The following is a 20,045-nucleotide window of genomic DNA, read 5'->3' as shown; positions in this document are numbered from 1 at the left end:
TAAATATCCCATGGCTGCAAATACAATTAATATGCTCTGACCTCCCCCCAAACTCCTGAAATGTACATCCAATTGTTTACTCAACACCTCCCATACCCTAACCTCTCAACCCTAACATGCCTAAAACTGACCTCCTAATTTTCCCTCCAAGCCAGTTCCTCCACCATCCCCTGCTAGTCTTCCTCATCTCCATAAATTGCACCACCACCCTCAGAATTGCTCAAACAGGAAAACTGGATTTCATTCTGGATTCCTCCCCTTTCCTCACACCTCGCTTATCACCAAGACCTGTAGATCTGAGCTGGGTTATACATCCCAGATCCACTCGGTTCCAAACCACCATCTCTAACCTAGCCCAGGCTCATTATCTAACTTTTGGATTACTGCAATAGGTATCTCACTGGCCTCCCTGCTTCCACTCCTTCCCTCCGTAAGCCATTTTCCACCAAGAGCCGGAATATCCCTTTTATAAAGCACCATGTCACTCCCTGGCTTTAACCCCTGGAGTGGCTTCCCATTTGTGACACAGGCTGCTGGTTGCCTGCCCCCACACCCAGTTTCCCTTTCCACTAAGTAGCAGAGACACGATATTTAGTTGGTACTTTTTGTCCAAAATAAAATGCACTCTCTCCCTCGCAATTGAAGAAGGGCATGTGGCTAAGGTCTGGCCAATTGACTCCAAGTGGGAGGGTTGTGCGGCACTTCTGAAGGCCACTGAAGGGGATTGATCAGTTGGGAGAAGTCCCTGTTCTGCTGTTTCACATTTTCCTTCTTCTTCTGACCTACAGCAAGGATGTAACAACTGAAGTTGTAGCAGCCATATGAGGACACAATGTAACTTTCAGGGTGAAAGTCACTGAAGCCAAAAACAGTTGAATAAATAAGTAAATCAATAGGAACCTGGGTCGGAAATTACCCTGGATTTCCTACCACATGACTCCTTTCACAAGAGAAATAAACTCTTATCTTATATAAACTACTCTTTGGTTTCAGTCACATGCAGCTAAATCCAAATATAAATATACCATTGCATTTGTATTAACAATCCAACTCTATGATCCACAAGGTTCTGCATGATCTGACTCTGCTTACCTCCCCACCTGTCCCTCACCGTCCTCTCTTTTCTACTACATTTTCAGTCACCTTGGCCTCCTCGGGATTCCTCCAACCGGCCAAGTGCTTTCCTTTCTGGAGATCCCTGCACAGGATCTTCCCTCTCCCCTCCCAGCCTTTCTGTGACTGGTTTTTAACTCATCCATCTGGGCTCAGCCTAAAGGTCACTTCCTCTCAGAGGTCTTCCCTGGTATCTCAATCTAAGTGGGTCCTCCCAGTTACACTCTAATTCAGCACTTCCTTTGTTTTTGTCATAGTACTTTTTGCCTTTGTAAATCTTTTTTGTTATTGAACTTATAAGGGTGTATATATGTAAGTGTTCCCCTGGCAGGGCTGCAAGCTGCAAGGTCAGGAATGTGTGTCTATATGTCTGTTGTTCGCTATTGTACCCCAGTATGCAGCCCAGCCCAGGACACTGTGGAAATGCAGCAGTGTGCCTTATGAGGTTAAGTCATAAGATATTGCAATCTCCATCTTACTCTCTAGGACCACTCATAGTGGAGAGAATCCAGCAGCCATGTTGTGAGGATGCTCAAGCAGCCCAATGGAGAATTCCAATTGTGAGGACTTTCAAGCACCCTATAAAGAAGTCCATGTGTTGAGAAACTGTAGCCTCCTGCAAAAGACCAGCACTGGCTTGCCAGGCTTACAAACAAGCTTCTCTGGGTCATGTATGCAGATAACTGCAGTCCCAGATGACATCTTGGCAGCAACTTAGTGAGAGATCACGAATCAGAAACCCCTAACTGAGCTGCTCCTGGATTCCTAACCCATAGAAACTGTGTGATACAATAAATACTTATTGTTCTAAGCCGCTTAAGTGTTGGTGTAATTTGTTACTCAACAATAGACAATTATGACAATGTGATAAATAAAAAAGATTTGGTCTCCAACCCTGGTTTCTGGGACAGAGCTCCTAAAACCCTTGTAATTTCCTGAGCAGAGGTGCTAGGTACATCTTTTGTTTTGATATTGGGTCTTTGACCCCAATTGCTGACACCGGGCCCCTAATTCCTTGGAATTTCCTTGTTGATAGGAACATCTTCTGTTCTAATGAGGTGACTCTTTGAGGGCTACTAGATGGGGTCTGATCACTGGAAGGACCAGGCCATGATTAGAAGCTTGGAATTTTCAGCCCTATCCCATCCTCTGGGAAGAGGCAATGGGCTGGAGATTGAGTTAATAAGCAATCATGTCTACGTGATAAGAACTACATAAAAATCCCTGAACTACAGGGTTTGGAGAGCTTTCAGCTTGACAACACATCCATGTGCCTGAAGGGTGGTACATCCCAACTCTATGAAGACAGGAGCTCCAGTGCTCAGGACCCTTCCAGACCTCACCCTCTGTATTTCTCCAACTGAATGTCCATCTGTATCCTTTATTAATATAATAAACCAGTAGATGTGTTTCTCTGAGTTCTGCTGGGAGCCATCCTAGTAAATTAATTAAACCCAAGGAATGGGTCCTAGGAACCCAGATTTACAACCAGTTGATCAGAAGCATAGGTGACAATCTACTATCTGCGATTGGTGTCTGAACTGAGGGACAGTCTCATGGGACATTGCACTTAACCTGGAAAAGCTGACTCTACTTGAGGAAAGCAGTGTCAGAATTTAATTGAAGTGTAGGATGCCCAGTTGTTCACTGGAAAATTGGTTGTTAGTGGGGAGAAATCCCCACACATTCTGGTCACAGAAGTATGATGAGTGTTCACTGTTTACTGTTTAAGAGAAGAAAACATGTATCTTTTTTTCTGATACAACAAGCAATATATATTTCTGTAAAATTTGGTAAAAAAAAAAAATCACCTCTGCATGTAGATGAGGACCATCTAATATCTTAAACCTATAAAAGGTAAAAGAGTTCATGCGATAGAATGATCTAATAATTCTTGAATATTTAGAAACTTCTGCTGTAAACATGTTTTGCTCAAAAACATGTTTTTTTTTTTCTTTTTCATAGGCACAGAAGAGGAAAGACATTCATGAGAGATTAGAAGGTCCCATTCCTTCTCCTTGACAAGCTGGAAAAACCACAGAATAGGAAATAACTCATAGGATTAGAGATCTAACTTTAATTTTTACCGCTCTTCAGACAAGTTTTTTTTTTTTTTTCTTTTTGAGACAGAGTTTTGCTCTTGTTGCCCAGGTTGGAGTGCAATGGTGCAATCTCGGCTCACTGCAACCTCTGCCTCCCAGGTTCAAGTGATTCTCCTGCCTCAGCCTCTCAAGTAGCTGGGATTACAGGTGCCCGCCACCACGCCTAGCTAATTTTTTGTATTTTTAGTAGAGATGGGATTTCACCATGTTGGCCAGGCTGGTCTCGAACTCCTGACAGGTGATCCACCCGCCTCAGCCTCCCAAGGTGCTGGGACCACAGGCATGAACCACCGCACCCAGCCATCAGACAAGTTTTTAAATAATGTCTCACAAGTGTTCACTGTAAAAATAAAGATTTTCAGGACAAAAGTATCTACTAAACTCTAGTCTTTTGAGTGCTGCTCTATTGGATCTCCTTCCTTCTGCACTCTTCAAGTTACCCTCCTCTCTTTTCCCCTAATGTGGCTACAATGGGGGAAGGAAGAATATTCAGAGGAATATTCCAATTAGAAGCATGAGTTGAAATCAGCATGGTGCAAGGTGTTTGGTGGCATAAGACACACTACATAGGCTGTCTCTACGCTGGGTGCAAAGAGTCTTCACTGCTCAGATACGGTCAAGTTCAGTTCACCAGGGTAGGAAGCAGTACATGAGTTTGGGCCAAAGCCTACTGGAGCCATAAATGTTCAGTAGCCTTCCTTGATTGCGGGTTCCAAACTAAAGTCCATACATCCATTCTCAGAGTATGAGAGTTGTTGTATTAAAAAAAAAAAGTTAAATATTGTGTTTTCATTCCAATAATTTTTTTTCTTTACTAAGGTAAACTTTACTACAGTGAAACAAAATGTTTAATTTGATGAGTTTTTATAAATGTGTTGTATTAGTCTATTTTCATTGCATAAAGGAATACCTGAGACTGGATAATTTATAAAGAAAAGAGGTTTATTTCACTCATGGTTCTGCAGGCTGTACAGGAAGCATGGTGCCAGCATCTGCTTCTGGTGAGGCCTCAGGAAGCTTCCACTCATGGTGGAAGGTAAAGGGAAAAACAGGCATGCCACATGGTGAGAGAGGGAGCAGGGAGGAGGGAGATGCCACAATCTTTTAAACAGCCAGATCTCATGTGAACTCAGAGCAATAACTCATTCATTACCATGGGGAGGACACCAAGCCACTCATGAGGAATCTGCCCTCATGACCCAAATACCTCCCACACAGCCCCACCTCCAACATTGGGAATTACATTTCAACATGAGATTTGGAGGAGACAAACATCCAAACTATATCATGTGTGTACCTATGAAAATAATGCCCAAGTCAAGATATTAAAAATTTTGACTATCCCCCAAAATGTATCTTATGTCCCTTTGCAGTGAATCTCCTCTACAGAGGTAACCACTGTTCTGATTTATATATCCATAGCAATTATAATCTTTAATAAATGAACACATATATTCTGAGTCATCTGGATGACCATCTCATAACTGATCATTGTGCCTATTTTATCTTTACAGTCAAGTTGATATGAGGTAGTGATATTTCAAATATTTGTAAGCCAATTAAAAAAAAAGAGAACAAAAACATAAACCATACATTTGAGTCCTGGTATCAGGGGCAAGTTGACCTCAAAAGAACTCATGCCATAATGGCCAGCACCACATTTGCATTGCAAGTAGCAATTTATTTGCAGCAACGTATCATTATCATTGTTTGTGGAATTTTTAAATCAGTTTTGGATTTTACGGTTGCATAAGAGTTACGACCATAAAACATTCAGGTCAAGTTTTATGTTTTTACATATTTAAGTAACATTAAATAAAAATAATTTAAGTCAGCATTGACAGGCCACGATAATTTCCTTTTAAAAGGAGTCAGTACATTACTCAAGTTTGAAAAACATTGCTCTAGCCTACATATTTATCCTATAAGGATCTAGGCTACCTCCCTTCAAAGATAAAAGGATTCAGGGTTTGAGGTCATCACTAAATGTTGGCAGCCAGACTAGCATCATTCACTTCTTCCACCCATCTTCCCAGTTTTCTGAAGCCTAATTCAACTGAATATACCCAAGAACATCCGTGACCATTCCAGTCCACACAATTTGTCTTCTAAATTTGTGCAAAAGATAGTACAGATCTGTGTTTCTCTGAGAATTCCTGGCTTCCTCTCAATACCTAAGTTCTATAGCATGTACAAAACTGATGATTCATAAGTATTTTTTTGAATGAATGCAAAGTAGTCCTGTAGAAATAAGAAGTTCCAATGAAACAAGTAACATATACTAAATTTGAGTGGTTACTTTCTGAAATTAGACCAGAATAGTATCTACATATAGGGCAGAGCCAGAGTTCATAAAACGCCTAGAATCGTACACAAAATTTTGTTTATAAATATGTGCATTGTTCTCAAAAGAGGCAGTATCACATTCTTCAGATTTCAAATGGACTCCAGTCCCAAAAGGTGATAAGAAATAAAAAAGATATGCAAAGGTCAATTCACCATCACACTTCTCTACATATTCGGGGCCACAGTTCTTCAGGAACATAGCTAACAAAGAAGTTGAAATATTGAGATAATTGGAGAATGAAAAAAAAAAGAATCTACATTTAAAACCATAACTTAAAAGTTAAATTGCACCATTTATATATCTAAATACAGCTCACTTCAAAAATAAGAATATTCCATTTCTTCTACCTCATCTGTACATTGGAAATTATACAAATTATGACTACCTCAAAAGGTAAGGCTTATTTAATTTTAAGATAGAACACCATAAAACAGTCAATAAAATAAGTGAAAATACTATAACAAAGCAAAATAGTTGATGTTGCAATTTTTAAAAGGAAAATTTCCATTACTTGCTCTACTAAACTAACAGTAGATAATTCTTGCAAGTAATTTGAAAATGTTTTACCTTTTCTCAATAGGAATGAACTAATAGAAATTGGCTTAAAAGGATATATGTGTTCATACATCTATTAAATTTTAAAATATGAATTAGACCATCAATTTTACATACAAGCTTATTATTCTATATTTTCTATAAATCACTACAGGTATATGCTAATTGAATTATAAATTAAGGTCTGTTATATACATTTTCAGTAACCTGTTGTCATGACACATACCAGTACTTTGTCATATTTGCTGAAGTATCCATTTCTGTGTTTCTAAAGCAAAAATAATACTCATCAATTATAAAACACGAACACAAATACATTTCAATCTCAGGGTAAAATATAGTCATAGGACTCATTAAGGACCATTAATTATCATGATTCCTTCAATGTCGTGTTGAAAAGCAATAACTAGAGGGGGTACAAAATATTAGGAACTAAAGACGCTTAACTATGATGAAAGGACAGAAGCAAAGTGATTCCTTATTCATTCAGAAGCATGGGGTAAGGAGAATTAAGAGAGGTTGGTTAATAGTTTCAAATATACAGTTAGAAGGATAAGTGCTAGTGTTCTTTAGCACAGTCGAGCGACTACAGTTAACAATAATTTATTGTATATTTCAAAACAGCTAAAAGAGAAGACTTGAAATGTTCCCAATACAAAGAAATGATAAATGCTTGTGTTGATGGATACCCTAAACAGCCAGACTTGATCACCACATATTCTACGTATGTATCAAAATACCACATGTATCACATATGTACAATTATTATGTACCAATTTTAAAACTTTTTTTAAGAATCTGAGGGTTAAGTGATTTTGTTATCAGGTCTGCTCATACCTGAGGACAGGTTCCCAGAGCAGAGGGTGGCCAAGACTAGGTGCCCTTGAGTGGAATGGTACACTTACAGTTCAGAGAAAGTACATCAGCAATGTTCCTAAATAACCTAGATCAAAGAAACAGCAACATTCTAACCATCTTGTTCTTTCAAAGAACTGAATGACCACAATTTGATGAGACACACTGACTGTGATGCAGTCAACTGGAGAAGGAATTAAGACAAGAAAAAGGACTATATGTATTTATAGTTATACAGTAGTAAGAACATATTACTTTTTTCTAGATTTAAATCAGTACATGCTACTGCCCAGAGATATTAGTCTTATAATATATTATGTCATTTAAAAGTTTAACATATATCAAAAGAAAATCTTTGGTTTAGAGGCTACAGAGATACAATTTTTTTAAAAAACTGATTTTAAGTATGTCATTTAGTTTTCCTACTCAAATAAGCAGTTTACAAGGTTGCAACCTTACCATTCCAGTTTTCAAAGAAATAAGTATATTTGAAACATCTGAATTCCTTAGTTGTGCAAATGGTTATGGAAGATTTAAAATTATTTATGAGCGATAAAAGCACTGGCTTTTTCATTGAAGCATTAAGTTTGATCTCCAGAGACTCTCAAATTCCAAAGCTGTTTCTCACAACCTCACCTCAAGACTGAATCCCAAACTAATCCTTTCTCAACTACCCAAAAAAAAAAAAAAAAGAAAAAAGAAAAGAAAAGAAAAAGAAAGAAAAACAACCACCACACTACTAGCTTTTCCTTACATGATACTCCTTTCAAATGCTAGATGCTGCTAGACTTCTATTGGTCCTTTGTCACAGAAGTCCAAATTCCATCCCAGCTGCCCAAATCCACTCAGACTGCCCTACTTACTAACAGTACTTTGCCACACTAAGTTAGGGAAGAAATGGAAATGAGGCCTTTATCTGTAAGCTGGTGATTTTACCCTCACAGATGGAGAACAAATGATATAAAACACAGACTGAGAACAAGGCACAGTAACTTTAGAATAATTTTCTTACATTCCAGGTACACAAAGGCAATGATAAAGGCTCTAAGAGTTAGCTTGAATATTTCAAAACCATAGCAGAAACTGAATTTTGAAATTTATTAAGGTTGCAGAATCCAACAAGAAAATACATTGATAGGGCTTTGGTGAGAATTAAATTGTCAGCATAGTAAAATAGGTTATCACATGCTGACTGTTGTATTGGCTTTAACATAGGAAAAACAGGAAAAACAAATGATTACTTAAGAAACAATTTAGTGGGCAAGGTTTCAAAACATTGGGTCAGGGGAATAAAAATAAGAGAGTTTGGCATAGCTTTTAAGAACTGCAAAAGCCAAAAGTCTAGATAAGATTATATGTACACAGGCAAAATACAAGGCTTACCTTAGTATATAAACACAATATGTCTTTCTTTTCCTTGGAATTAAGAAAATATTTAATTTATAAAATGCTTCAAAAATTATTTACTAGATTATATCAAATATTATTCCTAAATAAAATCTACAAAGGCTATTACAGATAATGTTAACAGACCACTAGCAAACATTTATTTTATTCTGCTTTAGTCAACATTTATATGTTATAATACTCATTTATAGATTATTGAATATTAAGACAAAAATAAGGAGATGACTAAGACCTCACAGTTTCAGAAACAAAATATTTGGAGGCGAATTAATGCAGTTCTGTAACTTTTTTCTTTAATGTTCAGAGGCTCAGAAGAAAATAAAGAAATACACCAACCATAGGCTTAACCCAATGCTCAGACTTGGACTTGAAAGTAAGTTACCTGGGAAGAGTCTCAGATTGGGTTTTAAAAGGTTGAATGGCTGATCACAGAAAACAGGTTGAACTGAAAAGCAAGGGTGGAGATCACATAGCAAAGGTATTTGAGGAACAAGAAAGATGCTTGGTAAAGAGAGTGCTCAGGGTGGAGACTGCACTGTGTCCTCAGCCTGGTGAATAGTTAAAACATGGGTCTCTGGATTATACAACCCGGGAGGGCAATGATCTGAACAAGGGCCACAAACTGCATATGAATGCCAAATACCAAAATTGCTGCATGGACAGGGCAGGCAAAGAGCTTAGTCTGAGAAATACTCTGGTAATGTATAATTGGGGCCTGAGTAGAAGGGAGATACTGTTACAGTAAGTAGTTAAGCGGACATAAGCAGGGCAGGAGAGGGCCCCCCTCCCACCAGGAATGTCAGGCAACCATCAGGTGATGGTCAGGCGGTTGTTAAACAGTTTCTCTAAAATAATAATTGGTCGCAAGCCGACCCCAAGGAAAGGCAATCTCCCAATAGACAGAAAACACCTGAAGCTGGTGATTAGCAGCTTTCCATTAAGATTTCAGGAGTTGAGTGAGTGGGTTCAAGTATGCACGCTAGGAGGCAAAATGGCAGTTTAACCAGTGTATGACCTTCTTCTGGGAATGCTTGACTGGTAAGGAAAAAATGCCTCAAACGAGCATGTGCACAACTTGGTAAACACACTGCGCATGTGCCCCTCTCAAGTGCTGGCAGGCCACTGTGCATGTGGACAGCCTGCCCCAAGAAAGAATCAGGGGAGAAGAAATGCAAACCTCAGAACCATGCCAATGTATAAAAACTCCACGTCAAGGGTTGGACAGGGCACTTGAATCTCTCAAGTCACCCACTTGGCCCTCTTCCAAGTGTACTTTACTTCCTTTCGTTTCTGCTCTAAAACTTTTAAATAGGCTTTCACTCTTGCTCTAAAATTACCCTTGGGGCCCAGCGTGGTGGCTCATGCATGTAATCCCAGCACTTTGGGAGGCTGAGGTGGGTGGATCACTTGAGGTCAGGAGTTCAAGATCAGCCTAGTCAACATGGTGAAACCTCTCTCTACTAAAAATACAAAAATTAGCCAGGCGTGGTGGCGGGCACCTGCAGTCCCAGCTACTCAGGAGGTGGAGGCACAAGAATCGCTTAAACCCAGGAGGCAGAGGTTGCAGTGAGCCTAGAGCATGCCACTGCACTACAGCCTGGGAGACATAGAAAGGCTCTGTCTCAGGAAAAAAAAAGAAAAAGAAAAAAGAAAGAATAAAAGGAAAAAAAAAACAGATTTTAAAAAATATAAAACTTGCCTTGGTCTCTCTGCTTTAAGCCCCTCAGTTGAATTACTTCCTCTAAGGAAACAAGAATTGAGCTGCTGCAGACCCATACAGATTCACTGCTGCTCACACCACAGTAATGGGCATGCCTTGAGGCCAGGCACAATGCAGTGAGTTGCCAGCATGGCTCAGTGGCTCTGCGTTACAGAGGGAGGGGCAGTGGGGACTGGAGAGGCCTCCTTTCAAAACCAGTTACCTCCATGAAGATGTCACTGAATATCTAGTCCATGCTCTCCCGGTTTTCTTCCTACCTCTCTAGCCTTGCCTAACCTCAGTCTCCTGGGAATGGTTCTAAACAGGTGTTCCCAACAGGCCTTCTCCTCTATTCACTCTACCTCCTCTTCCTCACACAGGTCAATTACTATATACAGGTAAATGTTTCTCAAATCCATGTCTCCAGCTTAAATTTTGTTTTTAAATGCCAAACCACCGGGTGACTCCATTTAGATGTCTTGATGGCACCTCAAACTCAGCATGACCAAAACTGAATTTATCTTCGCTGTTGATAAGACAGTAGGGTGCAGTGGTTAAGAACCTGGGTCTTGGACCAGTCTGCCTGGTTTGAATTCTGGATCTACCAATATCTGGCTATGTGGGGAGGTTGTTAATCTCTGCATGCCTCAGTTTCCTCAACTATAAAATAGGAAAAATGAATAGTAACTATCTCTTAAGGCCACTGTGAACAGTTAAAAATATAGTATCTGTAAATCACTTAGAACAGTGCCTGGTACACATGAAGTGCTTTATCTAGGAAGTAAATAATAATATTCTTCCTCTTCACTTGGCACTGTCTAACTTAGGGGAAAGTTAACCAAGTGAAAACCTGAACATTATGTTCAACTTCTCCCTCTCCTCTACTTTCCAAGTCCAAGTCCTGCCAGTTCTACTTCCTAAGTATTTCTTGAAGATATTTGTATCTCTCCATTTCTACTATTCCGTTGAAGTTTGGGCTGTCATCATCTTGTTTCCAAATCTTGACCTCCTCCCACCTACTTTTCAGATAACAATCAGAGTACAAATCTTATCATGTGGCAAAGTCCTTAAATTCCTTCAGTGGTTTCCCACTGCCCTCAGGTCGAAGTCCAAAACCATTAACATGACTAGCAAGGCATTTCCTGAGGTGCCCTTGCTAATTTTTCCATCTCAATTCTTACCACCTCCCACATGGGCACAGGTTGAACCTTCAGTTTTTGGAAAATATCATGCTCTCTTGCATCTCCTAGATTTTGCAAACATCATTTTCTCTGGAACACTCTTCTCCCTCCTCTTCACCTGGCTAAATCCGAATCATCCTTCATTCTCAATGTACAGTTCCAAGCAGCCTTCCCTTCCTATCCAGCCCCACCAGTCTCAGGTACCCCCACTATGCCTTCCAATAGTATCCTATGTGTCTACATTCATTGCTTACACCACCATAGTATAAGTATCTCCAGTAAACTGTAAATTCCACAAAGGCAGAGATAAGAACTGTGTTGTACACTAGTATGTCTCCAGTGCAGGGCAGACTGGCTCCGACTTAGACATGGAAGTAGGTTACCATGGGATTGAGTATACATATATTAAGACCTTGATAATGAACATGGTTGAAAGACAGAGAAAGGACAGGGATCTAGAAAATGCCCCTAAAAGATAACTATCAGCTGGACACAGTGGCTCACGCCTGTAATCCCAGAGCTTTTGGACACTAGAGCAGGAGAATCGCCTGAGGCCAGGAGTTCAAGACCAGCCTGGACAATTAGCAAGACTCCATCTCTACAAAAAATGAAAAATTAGCTAGGCATGACGGTACCTGCGGTCTTAGCTACTTAGGAGGCTGAGGCGAGAGGATTGCTTGAGCCCAGAAGTTCAAGACTGCAGCAAGCTATGATCATGCACCTGCAATCCAGCCTGGGTGACAGGGCAAGACTCTGTCTCTAAAAAAACCAAAATAATTATTAGCATTCCCATGTTCTAAATGAGAAAACAGAGGCTTAGACAGCTTAAATAACTGTCCAAGGTCAAAGTCACACAGCCAGATTCTAGAAGCCACATTACTAACACCAATCCATGCTGTTTTCCAGTGGAAGGCACATGCAACACCAAATAGGACATCCTGGGCTCTAATCCTGATTCTGCCACTTGATACCTGTTGATTTAAAACAAGGAACAACTTCTCCGAGCCTTATTTTTTTTTTTTTTACATCAGTGTGGTGTTCTGATATATATTGGCTTTTGGCCCAGTTCCTGGCTCTTGACTCCCATTGCCCTTGTTACAGTCTTTTGTTATAATATTGGGTGTGTTAGGCCTCAGGCACAGGTCTCTTACCTTCTCTTGCCCTCCTTTCCACTGCCCCAAGGAAGGACTCCACTCTTCTCTGCCTTTCTGACTGAGGGTCTTAAGACCCTTCCTGGTTAGGGACCTACCCCATACCCTGAGGGAAGGAATGTTGATGTCCTGAAGCTTCCATAAAACCCAAGAGAACTGTATTGAGAGAGTTTCCAGACAGCTGAACACCTGGAGATTCCTGGAGGGTGGTGTGCCAGGGAAGGGCATGGAAGCTCTGTGTCCCATACCTGGCCCTATGCATGTTTCCATCTGTATCTTTTGTAATGTCCTTTATAATAAACCAGTAAACACAGGTAAATGTTTCCCTGAGTTCTGTGAGCTGCTCTAGCAAATTAATTGAACCCAAAGAAGGGTTCATGGGAATCCCAACTTGAAGCCAATTGCTCAGAAGTTCCAGAGGCCCTGACTTTCAACTGTGGGGAAAGGAAGGGGTGGTCTTGTAGGACTAAGCCCTCAACCTATGGGACCTGACACTATCTCCAGGTAGACAGTGTCAGAACTGAATTGAAGGACACCAGCTGGTGTCCAGGCTTGGTATATGAGGAAAAACCCCCACATCTTTGTTCACAGAAGTCTTCTGTGTCGATGACTGCTGTGGGGGTCTGAGAGCAGAGAAAACTCATGGTTTGACAAAGTTTCTCCCTACACATCAGTTAAATTGTTATCACAACATCTGTTTAGTAAGGTTATTAACATAAAATAAGTGACAACTGATAATTTCTGGCTTTTAGAAATTATTCAATAAGTGCTGAAACTATCCCACAATATCTGGTACAGTTACCAACTTTGAGCAAGCATGGGGCTTTTTGGAAGAAACAGAATAGTAAAATAAGTCAAATCCATGCTACCAAACTTCATAATTAATTGGGGACCGACTGCAGCCATATCACCCTCTAACACAGGACATAGTACTTTGTCATTATCCTCAAAAGGGAAGCTGAACTAGAAACATGATTATGAATTTCACTTTGAAGATATTTCACAAATGGGGTTTCCTTTTAGAAACAAGGTTTGCCTTCTTCCATATCCATTCTAAGTCAGTTTGCTTGAAATTTATAGACAGCAAAATCCACCTGATTGCTCTCCTTTTATCCTAAACTCTCTTACTCTCCTTTCTTCAGTTTCCTTTCTTCAGAAAACAAGCATCAGCCTTGTTTTCCAAATTAACATTGAGCTTCAGAGAATTTAAGTTGCCAAGCCAGAACTACACCCAGGTCTTCAATTCCTATGTCAATGTTCCTGTCCATACATTACACCACATATAAACATTTCTTTTAACTAAGAAAGGTAGGCATGCAGGAAGAACAGAAGAGTGGAAGGACAGACAGATGGACAGACGGACAGACGGAAGGAAGGAAGAAAGGTAGGTTTACTTCAGATAATCTTACTCTTTAAAACTCATGGAAATACCATCATTCTCTAAGAATACTTTTAAGCTATGTGCCCTTAATTTTTGTTTATGTGTTTGTTTAGTCAATGTGAACCAAAATAATTATATATCAAATGATTACACGGGGTCAAAATATGTGAACAATCATGGATGAAGCAAGAAAAGTATTAACATTAAATAAAGAAAACATGAATAATAATTCTCTTGGAAGGGAGGGAGAAGCAGTTTGACATCTATGATAACCCTTATTAGTGATTATGGGCACACGGGCAGGGGGCGGGGTCTGTCGTATGGAGCTGCCGGACAACCACCGTTAGGACAGTCTGGTGCGTCGCGCCCACCTGGCGCTCAGGCCTCTGCCACCGCCCATGCCTCCCTGGTGCCAGCGAACAGGTATCAGCACACCTCCCCAGCAGCTGAGAGAGACGCTGAGTGAAGGGGAGGGAAGGATGGTTAGTCAGTCTTATAGTTGGATCACCTACGAAGAGAAGTTCTAAAGCAAGAAGTAGAAGGCGATTCCTCAGGGATCTAGAACTAGAAATTCCATTTGACCCAGCCATCCCATTACTGGGTATTATTAAAGGACTATAAATCATGCTGCTATAAAGACACATGCACACGTATGTTTATTGCGGCATTATTCACAATAGCAAAGACTTGGAACCAACCCAAATGTCCAACAATGATAGACTGGATTAAGAAAATGTGGCACATCTACACCATGGAATACTATGCAGCCATAAGAAATGATGAGTTCATGTCCTTTGTAGGGACATGGATGAAATTGGAAATCATCATTCTCAGTAAACTATCGCAAGAACAAAAAACCAAACACCGCATATTCTCACTCATAGGTGGGAATTGAACAATGAGAACACATGGACACAGGAAGGGGAACATCACACTTCAGGGACTGTTGTGGGTTGGGGGGAGGGGGGAGGGATAACATTGGGAGATATACCTAATGCTAGATGACGAGTTGGTGGGTGCAGTGCACCAGCATGGCACATGTATACATATGTAACTAACTGCACATTGGGCACATGTACCATAAAACCTAAAGTATAATAATAATAATAATAATAATAATTACAATAAAAGAAAAAAAAAATAAAAAAATAAAAAAAAAAAAAAAAAAAAAAAAAAGAAAGCGTTTCAATTTGGGACATTTATTTGCAGCTGGAAATGGGGAATAGACTATCAGACCAGACTTCTATCCTGTCCAGCCTGCCTTCATTTCAGTCCTTCCACATTGTTATGCTGGGTTTGGACTGTGCTGGAAAGATAACTGTCTTATACAGGCTGCAGTTCAATGAATTTGTAAATACCGTACCTATCAAAGCATTTAACACTGAGAAAATTAAGGTAAACTTGAGAAATTCTAAAACAGTCACTTTTCACTTCTGGGATGTAGGTGGTCAGGAGAAATTAATGCCATTGTGGAAGTCATATACCAGATGCACAGATGGCATTTTATTTCTTGTGGACTCTGTTGATATCGAAAGGATGGAAGAAGCCAAAACTGAACTTCACAAAATAACTAGGTTATTAGAAAATCAAGGAGTCCCTGTATTTATAGTTGCTAATAAACAAGACTTGGGGAACTCATTATCTCTTTCACAAATTGAGAAATTGTTAGCAGCGGGTGAAGTGAGCTCATCAACTCCTTGGCATTTGCAGCCTACCTGTGAAATCATAGGAGATGGCCTAAAAGAAGGACTTGAGAAACTACATGATATCATCATTAAAGAAAAGATGAATATCAATACCTATTATATCTGTGTGGAGGAGGTTTTCTCTGGCCTGATTTTGACAAATGAAAAGCGTCTACAGCCTGGTTTGCCTGTCTGCCCTCCTGGATGCTATTAAAGCTTTGTTTTGTTCAACAATCAGATGCCTAACTCTGTCGATTTGTGGAGGATGACTAAATGCATGCTTCTTAAAGTGGTATCTTCTCCCTAACCCAAAAATCTTTTGATACTACCATTTGGGGAAGCCAAGCAAGGATAGTAAATTGACCAGAACACAGTTATAGAAATTTGACCTGAAATTAGTGAAATAAAACTAAAGAGTGAAAAAAAAAATGTGGACATGGTTCTTAATGCCCCTCCCTCAGTTATTAGAAAATGCTCATTAAAGTTCTGGACTAAGAGAGTGTTTTAAATTATTTAGATTTTCCTTGGCAAGACCGTTCAAAGCCCTAATGGAGAAATGCAGCTGCTCCATCCACTTAGGCCCCAGCTGCCTTCAAAAGAACTCAAAGAAAGTTCTAGCATCTTGAGGAATGGTCATGCAAACCACAGTCTTAAATACATTGTTTATATTTTTCCTTAATGCAGAAATTCAAGAAGAGTGTTTTTCAGGCAGAACATCTAATCTGTTCATAATGCATAATGGCCAAACACCCTTTCAAAAACCCATGTAAAAGACAAAATGGCCAACAATATTTGATGTCCGAATGCTTTTATTTCCCTTGATAAAAGAAAGACCTTGTAACTGTACCAACATTAGTCTACAAAGCTTTAAAGTACAGTCAAATTATTAGCCTTTGCTGAAGATTTACAACATGTTTATTATATAGAAATAACCCACGCTCATGAAGAGAAGGCTGGCAAATCTTCAGCTAATCTAAAAAACATTGGCAATACACTTAAGAATGGATAATATTTGTAATTGAAAATGGGAATGGAAAACAAGGACCTAGAATGATGACTTTGGGAATTAAGAGCAGGACTAGACAAGCTATGAAAGAGACTGAGGATTCATTTCCATAAGATGATAGTTGGAACTGTGAATGCTAGCAAGATCTGCAAAGAAGAAAATGTAAAGAACAGAGGACTTTTAATGAAGATGTCAAACTCACCAATTAAGTGCATCTGCTCCAAACACAAAAGAATGGGAAGTAATATATAAACACATAAATAGAATAACAAAAAATACAGAACAAAATAATAGAGCAACCCTAGCTATAAATAGAAAAAAAGTTCTTAGTAAAACTTTTCTCACAGATCAGTTCTCTCCAAAATTGATCTATAAACCCAATTCCAATTAAAATCAAAATCAAATTTTTATGCAAATTGACAAACTGATATCAATTTTTTTAGAAGAGCAAGAATAGCTAAGATAATTTTAAATAAGTGTGTATGGAGGTGCACTATTAGACATCAAGAGTGTTTACAAATCTTAGTATTTAAGACAATAAGTAAAATACAAAGAGCCTTACAGGAAAGAAAATGAGTGAAGAATATAATTAGGCATTTTATAAAAGAAGAAATTGAAATAACATTAAATATATTAAAAGTTGTTCAATCTCATTTTAAATTAGGAAAATGTAGCAAATTAAAGCTACAGTGAGATTCATTTCACAATGAAAAATTGACAAAAATTTAGAAACCTCATTATTTCAAGTGGTAAAAGAATATGAAGAAATGTCATCTCTTACCCATGCTTGTGGCGTTTGGAGTGGGCTGAAGCTATAAAATTCATTAGTACTAATATTTTGCAGAACAATCTGACAATATCTTATATCGTTAATGATATACATATATTTTACATAACAAATACTTGTATAGTACTTTCTATGTTCCAGGCACTATTAAAAGTTTTTTATAAACACGAACTTATTTAATCCTCCTAACAACTGTAGGTATTTTTTTTTACTTTTTATTTTGGTGTAATCTTAGACCTCATGTACACAATATTAAATTAATCATTATCCTTTGTTCACGACACAGTCTCTTCATAGGTCCATTTTTGAACCACGTGAATGTATTACTTTGTTAATTATGTTACAGATGTAACAAGCACCCATAAACTTAGTATCCAATAGGAATGCTACGATCTTCACCATAACCTACATCTGCCCATATACAATCATGCGCCCTGCAAAATAGTGTAAAGTGTAACAATGTTTCAGTGAATGATTGACCACAAATATGATCATGGTCCCACAAGATTATAAATATGCTATTTTTACTGTATCATTTCTATGTTTAGATACACAAATACGTCCATTGTGTTATATTTGCCTATAGTATTCAGTACAGTAACATGCTATACAGCTTATAGCCTAGGAGCTATAGGCTACAGCCTAGGTGTGTAGTTGACCATATCATCTAGGTTTGTGTAAATTCACTCTACAATGTTTGCACAAGGATGAAATCTCCTAATGACACATTCTTCAGAACATATCCCTGTCATTAGGCAACACACAACTATGTATATTGCAGTCCATCCCCTCTCAATAGTTTATTAATATTTATACTGCAACCTAGGGAATGAAAATATTTGGAAACCATATCTGATGAAGGATTAATCTCCAAAATATATAAGAAGCTCTTACAACTCAATAGCAAAAAACAAACCAATAAACACCTAGGAACCTGATTTTACAATGGGCTAAGGCCTTGAACAAGCATTTCTCCAAAGAAGACATACAGATGGTCAACAGGCATACAAAAAAAAATGCTCAACATCACTAATCATTAGGGAAATTCAAATCAAAACCACAATGAGATATAGCCTCACATGCATTAGGCTGGTATAAAAACACACACACACACGCACAACAAGCATTGGTGAGGATGTGGAGAAACTGATGCCCTTGCACACTATTGGTCACAATATAAAATAGTACAACAGCTATGGAAAACAGTTAAGGAGGTTCCTCAAAAAATTAAAAATAGAACTACCATATGAACCAGTAATCACACTTCTGGGTATTTATCCAAAAGAACTGAAATCAGGATCTTGAAGAGATATTAATATTATCAGTTCTATGTTCACTGCAGCACTATTCACAATAGCAAAGATGTGGTTATATAACTAACCTAAAGGTCCATTGACAAATAAAGACAATGTGGTATATATATAGAATGGAATACCATTCAGCCTTAAAAAAAGGAAATTCTGCAATATGCAACAACATGGATGGGCCTGGAGGATATTATGCTAAGTGAAATAACCCAGTGACAGAGACACAAACATTTCATGATTCCACTTACATGAGGCACCTAAAATAGTGAAATTCACAGAATCAAAGAGTGAAATGGTGGTTCCTAGGGGTTGGGAGGAGAGGAAAATGAAGAATTACTAACTTTTTTTTTTTTTTGAGACCTTTCCTCACCCAGGCTTGAGTGCAGTGGCGCGGTCTCGGCTCACTGCAACCTCTGCCTGCCAGGTTCAAGTGATTCTCATGCCTCAGCCTCCCCAGTAGCTGAGATTACAGGCACATGCCATCACACCTGGTTAATTTTTTGTATTTTAGTAGAGACAGGGTTTTGCCATGTTGGCCACGCTGGTCTTGAACTCCTGGCCTCAAGTGATCCACCCACCTCAGCCTCCCAAAGTGCTGGGATTACAGGCATGAGCCATCATGCCTGACCCAGAATAACTATTTAATTAGCATAAAATTTCAGTTACGTAAAATGAATAAGTTATATCTGTCATACATTGCACTTATAATCAATACTCTATTGTACACTTAAAAAATTGTTGAGGATAGATATCATGCTAAGTGTTCTTACCCCAATAAAAAGTTTTAAAACTGATACAGCTAGATTTCTGTCAGCTGCTATATAATATTCCATTTTGTGAATATAACATAATATAAATGAGGAAAGTAAAGCAAGAGGGATTAAGTCACTTGCCCAAGGCAAGGCAGCTATTAAGATATAAAATCCGGCTGGGTGCGGTGGCTCATGCCTGTAATCCCAGCACTTTAGGAGGCTGAGGCAGGCGGATCACGAGGTCAGGAGATCGAGACCATCCTGGCTAACATGGTGAAATCCCATCTCTACTAAAAATACAAAAAATCAGCTGGACGTGGTGGCACGCACCTGTAGTCCCAGCTACTCAGGAAGCTGAGGCAGGAGAATCACTTGAACCCAGGAGGCGGAGGTTGCAGTGAGCCAAGATCGTGCCACCACACTCCAGCCTAGGTGACAGAGCAAGACTCCATTTCAAAAAAAAGAAAAAAAAAAAAGAGATAAAATCAGTATTTGAACCTAGAAAACACTTTCAGTATCCCTGTTTTAGCCACTGTGTAATGCTGATTTTGTTTCTAATGTAACGGGATAGAAACAAATAAAATGTTTGTCAACAGAGAATGGATGTCTACATAGAGGTATATTTGGCTAGGAACAGTGGGTCACACCTATAATCTTAGCACTTTGGGAGGCCAAGGCAGGAGGAGTGCTTGAGCCCAAGAGTTTGAGAACAGCCCT

At 39.0% G+C, this 20,045-nt stretch overlaps 2 protein-coding genes across 4 annotated transcripts in view; one reads left to right on the top strand and one right to left on the bottom strand.

Annotated features, from left to right (window-relative positions):
• ANK3 (ankyrin 3) overlaps positions 1-20,045 on the bottom strand; it is a 701,719-nt gene that overhangs the window by 643,958 nt on the left and 37,716 nt on the right. The gene's annotated exons all lie outside the window — the stretch shown is intronic.
• On the top strand, positions 14,961-15,690 carry LOC100456634 (ADP-ribosylation factor-like protein 4A). Its single transcript, XM_003777588.4, has one exon. It carries the CDS (start codon positions 15,007-15,009, stop codon positions 15,688-15,690), a length of 684 nt encoding a protein of 227 aa, XP_003777636.4. The 5' UTR covers positions 14,961-15,006.

Source organism: Pongo abelii, chromosome 8, assembly GCF_028885655.2.
Source record: "Pongo abelii isolate AG06213 chromosome 8, NHGRI_mPonAbe1-v2.0_pri, whole genome shotgun sequence".
Classification (NCBI taxonomy): domain Eukaryota; kingdom Metazoa; phylum Chordata; class Mammalia; order Primates; family Hominidae; genus Pongo; species Pongo abelii.
Note: the sequence above shows the minus strand (reverse complement) of the source record. Positions and strands in the feature narration are given on the sequence as shown.

Coding starts and splice junctions, on each gene's coding strand:
- LOC100456634 (XM_003777588.4), top strand. CDS start 15,007: ATGGGGAATAGACTATCAGACCAGACTTCTATCCTGTCCAGCCTGCCT.